This window comes from Dictyostelium purpureum, assembly GCF_000190715.1.
Source record: "Dictyostelium purpureum unplaced genomic scaffold DICPUscaffold_609, whole genome shotgun sequence".
Taxonomy (NCBI): Eukaryota; Evosea; class Eumycetozoa; order Dictyosteliales; family Dictyosteliaceae; genus Dictyostelium; species Dictyostelium purpureum.
The window spans coordinates 1-10,403 of NW_003519943.1; the positions used below are offsets into that span (position 1 = coordinate 1).

Consider the following 10,403-nt stretch of genomic DNA (forward strand, 5'->3'; position numbering starts at 1 on the left):
AGTTTAAACAATAGTTTTAATAATAATCTAAATGGTAGTAACAATAATTTGTCAACTTTTATATCAAATATTAAGGGCCAAAACTCAGTTACAGTTAAAGTTAAATTAGGGTTTTTCGATACAATGGAAGGATGTAAAAAAAATATAAGTTATAATAGAACGATGCCATGTAGCAATTGTAAAGGATATCAACCTCAAAAGTGTTCATCGTGTAATGGGTTAGGTAAAACAACAGAAAAAAGTGATATAACCATAGAAATACCAAAGAATGTATCAAATGGCCAAAAAGTAATTTATCCATCTTTAGGTAATTTATGTGATTGCAATGGGGATAGTGCCAATGGTGAAGATGATGGTAGCTACCGTAGTATAAATAGTAGTAATGGAATCAATAGAAATAGTATAAACAGTAGCAACTCCAACTTTTTTCCAAATAATTTTTATGGTGATTTAATAATACTCTTTGAAGTTGAAGACGAACAAAATGCTTCACTAAAGAGAGAGGGGGGATGATGTAATCTCAGAAGTTACAATTAATTTTATTGATGCTATTTTGGGCAGTAGAATAACGGTGCCTATTTTCTGTGGTACAATGGAGATCGATATTCCTCCTGGTACCCAGCCTAATCAAATATTAAAAATTAAAAATCAAGGCTTTTTCAATCAAAATACAAAAATAAGAGGCAATTATTACTTAAAAATAATAGTTGAATTACCTCGTAAAGTTTCACAAAAACAAATTTCATTATTAAATCAATTTTATAAATAATAATAATAATTAAAATTATAACAATAGTAATAATAATAATAATAATATTAATATTAATAAAAAATTAATATAAATTATACTCTCACATAAATTTTTTTTTTTTTTAAATAAAGTTTACTTAATATTCAATTTATTTTTTAAATAATAATTTTTAATTTTTTTTTTTTTTTAAAATTTTTCATAACCCCACTTTTTTTTATATAAAAAATTCATTTGTTTCTTCACAATTCATCCATTGAACACTATATAGTTTTTTATTAATATATATTTATTTTTTAAAATGTTAGTTGAACTTAGCAATAGTAAAGATTTTGATAATTATAAAAATAATTTAAAACTTTTAATTGTTTTAGTAGAAAATAGTGAACAATGTATGTATTTATGTTGTATTTTTAATTGTATATTTTCTTATATTAATATTATATTTTATTTATAAGATAATGTTGTTTCATCTACTATTAAAACCTTAAGTGACCATAATCCAAATATATTATTTTTAGTGGTTAGAAGAGATATATGCAAAGTAAATAAAGAATATTTTTTAAAAAATAATTTTTTATATTTTTTATTAACATTTTTTAATAAATTATAGGATTTAGAAATAATTAAAACATCTAAACCTCTTACTTTTGTTGCTTCTGTCAATGGAACAGAGGTAAAAAGATGCGAGGCCACCGATTCAAAATCAATAGAGGATTTAATTACATTTTTAAATAATCATGCAATGTTTTAGGTAAAAAAAATAAATAAAGTTTTTTTTAATAAATATTCATACTCTTATTTTAAAAGAGAAAGAAAAGTTAAATAGTTTATTTAAATTTAACAATAAATTTTAATATTTTTTTTTTTTCGATTTTTTTAATGTGGTTGTTGTAAATGATGATTTTGGTGTTGGTAAATATGGTGATTGTGGTGAGTATGATGACTTGGGTTATTAAAATGATGTTGGTTTTGGAAATGCTGTTGTTGTTGTTGTTGTTGGTATTGGTGAATATGATTGATATGGCTTAAATGATGTTGTTGCTGCAAATCATTTATATGATGTTGGTTATAGTGTTGTTGCTGAGGGTTATTTGGTTGATGAGGACTATTAACTTGTTGTTGATGTTGACCTTTAATTATTGGATTATAGTTTGGATTATTTAATTCACTAATTTTACCTTTGCCTAATAAAATTTGAACATTTGGTAAAGTTTCTTTTAAGTAAAAGTTACCAAATAAACCTTGACTATTTAGTAATTGCTTTAAGTTTTTATTCAAAAGGAAAACTGCATAGTCAAAGATACGTTTTTCGACACCTTTTGAGTATAATGGGAATTTGGAAGAGCTGTGGTGAGATATTTCATCCTTGATAAATGATCTTGAACCCATTGGTGTCATTGGATATCTGAGTGGAACATTAAGGTATTTCGAGGCCAAATGTAAAATATGACAAACATATCCTAAAGCAGTGGCAATTTGCTCTTCGTCATAACCATTATAGTCTGAATTTGGTAGTGGTAGTCCATTGATAGTTAAAAGTTTGTTACCTTGCCCAATTGGATAGATTGATCGAATTTGAGTGATAAGATTCCATTTCTTTTTTTCCCATGATACTTTCAAGTTGTGCACCAAGTGTAAATCCATTTTTAAAATTTCATTATTCTTAATTAACTCTTTTAATGATTGATAAAATGATATTCCAGCTTTGGTTAATTGTACAGATTTAGGAACCAAATCCTTCTTTAAATCTTCGAACTTCTCTTGATCTTTTTTTAATAGTTGCTTTTGAGTTGATGCTTCCTCTCTTAATAATTTGATTCTATTTTTTTGGGTTTCTAACTGTCTTAATCTTTCTGTATAGCTAGATTGTTCTTCGAGTATATCTTCAATCTTTTTCTCTATAATCTTTGATTGATTTTGCTTTTCTATATTTACTAATTTTCTATGTAATAATGATAAAAATAATGTTTTTGTACCTGTAACTGCTTTTCTTTTTTCGTTATTAATAATTTTTTGGATATCGTTTAAGTTTGGTGAGTTCTAAAAATAAAAAATAAAAATTAATATTTGTTATTTTTAAATTATATTTATAATATCGCTACTTACCATTTTATTTTTTGTTTCTTTAGTAACATAAAAACCATCTTTTAATTCAAATAAAATTGTATTTGAGGGTAAATTTAATTGTGAAAAGTGTTTAATTTCTGCAGCAATAAATTCCAATTGAGTTAAATCTATATCTGATTGGAAAATTGGAGGTATATCTTCATTATCTTTATCCCAAACACATATATTAAATGAAGAATAATAATCTAAAATCTCGACCGATAATTGTTTATAACAATCAAATGGGTTCCAAAGTGGATTCTATAAAATTAAAAAGTAAATTATAATTAATTTTTTTTTATTTTTTTTTTTTATAAAATATAGTAATACAAACATTTGAATCATAAATAACTTCGCTAGTATAAAATGCAGCTGGTAAATCATCGTCATCATCACCATTATCATTTTCTTTATTTTCTTCATTTTCCTCATTGCAACATTCCCCATCTTCATCTATATTATTGTTTATATTATTACTTTCCTCATTATCTTTATTATTAATTTCTACATCGTTATTTCCATTTATTTCAGTTTTTTCATTATTATCCTTTGATTTTACACTATTATCTTCTTGATCTTTCTCATCATCACTATTTAAAATATTTTCGAGTGCTTCAATTTCTACATTTTCCATATCATTCCAATTACTATTAAATATTGGTGAAGTTGTATTTATTGTGTCATCACCAAAATAATGATTGTGATTTAACTGGTTTAGTTGATTAATATTTACATTTGGTGGTGCATGAAGTGTATAATATGTTGTTAATAAAACTGGATCTTGGGATTTATTACATGATTCTAAATTTCTACCAATTATCGATTTAATATGTCTAAACTTTCTTAAAGATGGTGGGAATGAACTTGGACCATTAGAAATATATAAACTATTTGACATTGTATTATTATTATTAAACTGAACAGTGCTATTATGTAGTTGGTTATTATACTTTTGTTGCTGCTCATTTATGTTATGATATTGCTGAATTTGTTGTTGCGTTTGCTGAATCAATAGTTTGTTTTGTGTATGAGGATGCAAAGATTTACTTTTTGAATGGAATGAACTATTATTCCCTTTGTTACTGTTATTATTGCTATTGACATTGTGATTATTATTACTGGTGTTATTATGTGTTAAATCTATACTACTGGCACTAATATTGTCTCTATATAATTGTTGTCTTTTATTTGCATCCACATTCGAGAATGATTGACTTAAGGGTACATTATTTATATTTCTTTCGCCCATTTTTTTAATGTTTAAAGATTATTTATTATTATTGTTGTTATTTTTTAAACTATTTTTTAAATTTAAATTAATTTAATTTATAAATACAAAACTATACATATTATAGAATGAATATTTAGGTGTTATTATTATTATTTAATATTTTGTATGTTATAATATTTATAATAATATAAATAGATAATATATTTAATATTATCTATTTTTGAAGTTGACTATTGATAGATAAGTTTGAGAATTTATAAATTAATGTTTATTATTTTAAAAAATAATAAAAAAAAAAAAGAAAAAAATTTCAAAAAATAACAAAAATAAAAAAAAATTTAAAAAAATTTAAAAAAATAAAAAAAAAATAAAAAAAATAAATAAAAAAAATAAATAAAAAAAAAGATATTTTTATACATAAATACATTTAAAGTTTTATTTTTTAAATTAAAGTTCTTCTTGATCATTTTTATTATTATTACTATTATTATTATTATTATTATTATTTATATTATCATTATTTATATTATCATTATTTATATTATTATTATTATTATTATTTATATTATTGGATTTGGTTGGAGTATTTACAATATTTGGATTTTTATATGATGAAAATGTTTTTGATGATGAAGATGGCAAAGTTTGAGAATTTACAAATAATAAAGATTTACTAAAATTGTAAAAAGTTAAAAAATTAGTATAGAGTTTTTAGAAATGAAGATTTTTTTATTTGTGGGGTTAAAGTTTTTTTTTTGTTAAATTTTAAACCAAACAAAAAGAAAAAAAAGATTTAAAATAGAATGAAATGAATAAAACATACTTGTTTACTAGTTTATTTGCTTTTTCAATTGATGCTTGTAATAAATTTGAAATATTTGAAAAAGTTTCAATCTCTTTAAATGATTGAATAGTTTTAGTACTGTAATCTATATCGAATGATTTCTCTTCTATTTTATCCCCTAAATCTTTTATATTGTTCTATAATTTTAAAAAGATATTAATATATTGAAATAAAATATTTATTATTATATATTAAAATAAAATTACTTTTAAATTAATATTTTTAGGTATATTTCTTCTTATATGATCTTGAACATGAAATAAACCAATTGTAGGTTCATTTGCTATTTGTTGTATATAACTTGACATTTCTTGGTTTGTTTGGTACATTAGTTTTGCTGTTGTCATATCTAATGTCAATACTGGTCTGTTAGGGTCAAATTGTTGTTGGTATTGTTGATGTTGTTCATTCTGATAGTGTGATATTTCTGATGTTGTTGAGTGTGTGTCACTACCTATGCTATTGGATAATGCATTAAATATATGCGACATTATTATAGTACTTTGTTTTATTAAATATTATCTAAACTAAAGTAAAAAATATTAAAAAAAAAATTTAAAAAAAATTAAAAAAAAATAAAAAAAATTTTAAAATTAAAAAAATAAAAAATAAAAAATTATTATAAAAATAAATTATAAACAAAAAAAGAAATAATATATATAAATAATAAAAAAAGTTATTTTAAATACAATAATTTATTTTTAAAATAAATCAAATTGATCATTTTGAAATTATAAAAAAAAAGGATTGATTAAATTTTAAACAAAAAAAAAAAAAATTCCCATAACGACAAAAAATATTTTATAATGGCTGAATAAAAAAAAACGAAATTATTTAATTTTGCTAAAATTTATTTTTTGTTTTATGCAATGAAAATGATGATTTCATCTCGTGTTTCACCTGATTACATCGTGATTATAACATTGACTTTAGAATCTGATTCACCTTTTTTATTATTTTTTTTTTTTTTTTTTTGCTAATTTTACCACAAAATTCATTTTTATGGGGAGTTTTGCTATACAGCTTTCGAATTCTAAATGGATGGTAAAAATTGATGATCTTTTATTATATTGCTGCAACTAATATTTCTTTTCCCATTTAAAATGCTATATGCCTTTCCTTCATTTAATATTTCTTCTTTAGATAATATACCACCCAGATTCAAAAAAATTTGTGAAATTTTTAAATTATCTAATCTTATAGATAATTTGAATAAACTCTTTAAATCTGCAATTTGTAAATATGCCCCTGAGTTTGATCTTGAAATTATATCAAAAACTCTTCCATATCTTGAAGATAGTAGCTGTAAAATTGGTAAACATCCATTCAATACTAAATCTCGTAAGAATTTATTTAATTCAAAACCATTGATTCTAACATTTCTGGGGCTATATTCCAAACTATAGATGTTACTGAATAATTGATTTACAAAATCAACATTTAGATAGTTGACATTGATTTCATTTGTAATTGTAAAGAGTTCTAAATCATTGAACATTAAAATTTCATCATAACGACCACAGGAGTACAAAAATTTTATGACCGTTCTATCATAGATTGATACACAGACTGTTGAGTTATTTGATGTTAGAATATATAATTTTATAACTTCTCTATTAAATTGTGGGAATTGGGTAGGTAGTGGCGTTATACAATGATCCAGTATCCATCCATCCAAGAGATTCATATTGCATTGTTCTATTTCCCTAAGATTAAATGATTTGATTTTGCCAGTGTTTAAAATTGAAATTAATAATTTGATTTCTTTTGGAGTATTTCTTTTTAGATTATTTGATATTATAAAGCTAAATGGGTCTAGATTAAAATTCATTTCAATATTTTCATAATTTGATAATATTTCACCATTGTTGTCATTTAAAATTCTATTTAGAATTTCCAATACTATGTTGTCATTTAATAATTCAAAATTCTCTTTAAAAGGTTCTAGTTCAACTGGTGTAATTGTATTGATTTTGAAGGTACTATTTAACTGTTTCATTAGCATTTCATAATGTTCTAAAAGAGGAATTGATTTGATAAACAGCCAATTTATGTTTTCATTGTCTTTAAAAAAGATTTCTTGATAATTCTTGAAAAGGAAATCTAATTCTTTTGTTAAAGTAATTGATGAAATAATTGAGCTGCTATATGTATCTAATAGATCAAACATTTGGTATTCATCTATTATAAATTCAATTAATTCTATGTTTCTACTTTGGAAAATTGATTTTATAAAATATTTAGTTTTGCTGGAACCCTTTTGAGGGTTAAATAAAATTAAATATAAACTATTATCTACTTTATAACTGCTGAATCTAAATAAATCGGTGAGGGCTTGTTCGTTTAGAATGTTTGGGTTTGGAGCTATTTCTTCAATTTTTGTGAAAATTGTTTGTTTATCTCCAAACAATAAGTGGTAGTTTAGAGGTTGTTCAAATTTTGAAATTGAGTAAAATAAATCTACATATTTTAAAATATTTTGTTTTAATTCATTTGATGGTGGGGGTGGAGGTACTATTATTGATGAATATTGATCTAATAGGTTATTTATATTGGATTCTAACTGCTCTGTGCTAAATGTATTTGATTTTTCGATGGCTAATGTACTATCTATATTCATAATGGTTGGTAAGTTTTCAAGTAGTTTGACTAAATGCTTTAATTTGTAGTTGTTTTGAAAAATATAAAACTGATTATGTATTTGTATATCTAATTTCTTTGTATCAATACCAAGTGATCTAATATAGCAAAATATTTTAAAGTCTTGATTATTCTTGATAAAAATAGTATTTGGCCAGTTTGATTTTAAAACCATTTCGATCTCCTCTTTATCTTGACAAATTAGCTTTAAAGCCAATAGATTTGAATTTAAAATGGCCTCTCTTACAACATCCAGTCTATCAATAAATTGTAAATAGTGTGAATAGAAGGTTTGATAAAATAATTGATTTTCTTTATTATTTTTATAAATTTCTTTAAATATAATTGAAATACTATTATGGCTAAATTGTAAATATTCATTATTCTTTACTTTATCTCTAATTATACTAATTCCATTTGAAAATCTATTATAAATATATTCTACTGAAACTAATCTTTCATAATTATACGATCTTTTAAATTTATAATTTGAAAAAATTCTATTTTTTAAAAAATTATTTTTAAATACGGAATTAAATAAATTCTCTAATTTGTTAATATCTATATCATTATTTATATTGCTATTATTATTATTCATTTGGTTATTGTTATTATTTATTGTCACAGCGAATAAATTAAAAAATTTTTAAAAAAATTTTAAAAAAAATAAAATTAAAAAAATAAAAATAAAAAAAAAGAAATAAATGAATTTTAAAGTATAAAAAAGGAAAGGAAATAGTTTATATTAAAAAAAAAAAAAGAAGTAACTTTATTTATTTATTTAAAATTTTTTTGTACAAGCATGAACATCTAAAGTTAAATAGTTAATGTTAGTTAGTTAAAATGTATATAATATAATATTTAAAAAAAAATTGAATAAATACCATGATCATTATATAATGATTTCTTTCTAATTGGGGACCATTCACTTTGTTCAATTTTTTCTGGTGATTTTTGAGAAATTAAACTGCCACCTTTATATTTGCCATTTATTTCATCCAACATTGCTTGTTGAATCATTTTTTCAAAATCATCATCTGCTGTTAATGGTTGAGGTGGTAAAATTGATTTTCTAGAGGTGGGAGCTATAGATGATAATCTTTTATTTGTTATTGTGGATGCTCTTTTGTTTGATCCTGAAGATACTGGTGTTGTAGCAATAGTTGTTGTTGTTATTGCTGTTGTTTTTGTTTTTGTTATTTTGGTTGTAGTTGTTGTTGCTGTTGCTGTTGGAGTTGTTAAATCACTACTGGTTTTTAATGTTGATTTCTTTGGTGTGACTGCTGATACTGAAGAGGTGGTTACTAATGATGATGGTAATGACATTCTAATTTTCTTTGATGGAGTTGTTGAGGTTGCAAGTGCTTTTGCCATGGTTGAAGACATATTCTTTGGTGAGGTGCTATCTGAAGTCTCAATGTTTCTTTTTGAAAGGCTAGGGGTTGAACCAATTGGTTTACTAGCACTGATGGAGGTGGCAGTATTAGTAGTGGTTGCAATAGATTTTCTAGATGGAGTTTTATTAATGGTAGTGGCTGTTTTTAAGTTTCCTAATGTTGTTGTTGTAGTTTTTGTTATTGATTTTGGTGTTAAAGATACAGATTTATTTACAGTTTTATTTAAAGTCGATTTTATTGGTGTTGTTATATTGGATGTGGTTTTAGTGCTATTTAATGATGGTTTTATAGTGTGTTTGGTGGTTGAAGATGAAGAAGATAAACAAGATGATATATTTTTTTTAGGTAATTTTGATGGATGAACTAAATCTAATTTTGTGGTAACACTCTTTTCAGATTTGATATCCTGTATTCTCTTATTTGGAAATAATTGTTGTCTTTTAATTGGTTCTGTTAATGGTTTTGAGGCAGGTGATTCTATATTATTAATAGTACTATTTGAACGATTTGGGCTTGGGGTTTTAACATATAGTTTTTCAAATAATTTTGAAGGTGAGGGTGTTAATGGACAATCATCAATTGATCTTTTTGTAATATCCATTGGTATTATTTCTTCTTTTTCATATGATATATCATCTTGAATACTTGTATCCATTGAATTATTATTGTTGTCGTTGATATCCATACTCAATTTAAATAATTTAAAGGGTGATGAAGAGACGGTAGGTGGTGTTGAAGATTTAAAGGTCATATTGGTTGAAAGTATTGGTGATGTTGAGTAACTATATTTATTTTTATTTGGATTTGGTTGCTCTATATTATCATTACTATTTAAATTACTAAAGCTTCTCTTTAATAATGGGCTATTATTACCACTGTTGTTATTATCTATGTTTATTATATGTGTTTTTGGTGAAAGGGGTCTACAATAATCGAATGTTAAACTATTATTGCTATTTCTTAAAGTTTTAATGAATGAATTTTCTTTTTCGTTGCTATTATTAAAAACATTATTATTATTATGAATATGGGTTTTTTTATTGGGTGGTGTCTAATTTATTAAAGAGAAATCAAATAGTGAGTATGTAATGATTATGGATCAAATAAAAATATATAATATTTACATTATTAGGTTGATCATATGAATATTCATCAAAATCTAATTTAAAATCTTCTTTTTTAATTTTAAAATCTAATAATAATTAAAATATAAAAATGTTAATAAAATATGTTATTTTTTTTTTTTTTTTGTAAATATTAATATACTTGCTTGAAATGGATGTAAAATCAAAATCATCTCTATTTATACTTTGATTCAATGTTATATTTCTTTTGGGTGGATTCATTTACAAAAATAAATTATAATTTTGAACTTGAAAAAAATAAATAAAAAAATAAATATAAAAAAAAATTAATTAAATTTTTTTTTTTTTA

General features: G+C 23.1%; 5 protein-coding genes across 5 annotated transcripts; 2 read left to right on the plus strand and 3 right to left on the minus strand.

The window, feature by feature from the left end:
• Positions 1–481: 481 nt before the first annotated feature.
• On the plus strand, positions 482–856 carry DICPUDRAFT_93265 (uncharacterized protein). Its single transcript, XM_003294644.1, has one exon. It carries the CDS (start codon positions 593–595, stop codon positions 767–769), a length of 177 nt encoding a protein of 58 aa, XP_003294692.1. The 5' UTR covers positions 482–592; the 3' UTR covers positions 770–856.
• A 143-nt stretch (positions 857–999) lies between these two features.
• Positions 1,000–1,537, plus strand: DICPUDRAFT_93266 (uncharacterized protein). Its single transcript, XM_003294645.1, has 3 exons — positions 1,000–1,140; positions 1,207–1,292; positions 1,362–1,537. The coding sequence occupies exons 1-3, from the start codon at positions 1,050–1,052 to the stop codon at positions 1,500–1,502; spliced, it is 318 nt and encodes a 105-aa protein (XP_003294693.1). The 5' UTR covers positions 1,000–1,049; the 3' UTR covers positions 1,503–1,537.
• A 90-nt stretch (positions 1,538–1,627) lies between these two features.
• Positions 1,628–4,106, minus strand: DICPUDRAFT_159732 (uncharacterized protein; the record flags this gene model as incomplete). Its single annotated transcript, XM_003294646.1, has 3 exons — positions 1,628–2,791; positions 2,858–3,118; positions 3,192–4,106. 3 exons carry the CDS (start codon positions 4,104–4,106, stop codon positions 1,628–1,630), a joined length of 2,340 nt encoding a protein of 779 aa, XP_003294694.1.
• Positions 4,107–4,535: 429 nt separating this feature from the next.
• Positions 4,536–5,423, minus strand: DICPUDRAFT_159733 (uncharacterized protein; the record flags this gene model as incomplete). Its single annotated transcript, XM_003294647.1, has 3 exons — positions 4,536–4,761; positions 4,912–5,069; positions 5,139–5,423. 3 exons carry the CDS (start codon positions 5,421–5,423, stop codon positions 4,536–4,538), a joined length of 669 nt encoding a protein of 222 aa, XP_003294695.1.
• A 542-nt stretch (positions 5,424–5,965) lies between these two features.
• On the minus strand, positions 5,966–10,020 carry DICPUDRAFT_159734 (uncharacterized protein; the record flags this gene model as incomplete). The annotated part of the gene is made up of 2 exons (XM_003294648.1): positions 5,966–8,118; positions 8,457–10,020. Coding segments are annotated over 2 exons (3,717 nt in total), but the record flags the coding sequence as incomplete, so codon positions are not given.
• Between the last annotated feature and the right edge of the window lie 383 nt (positions 10,021–10,403).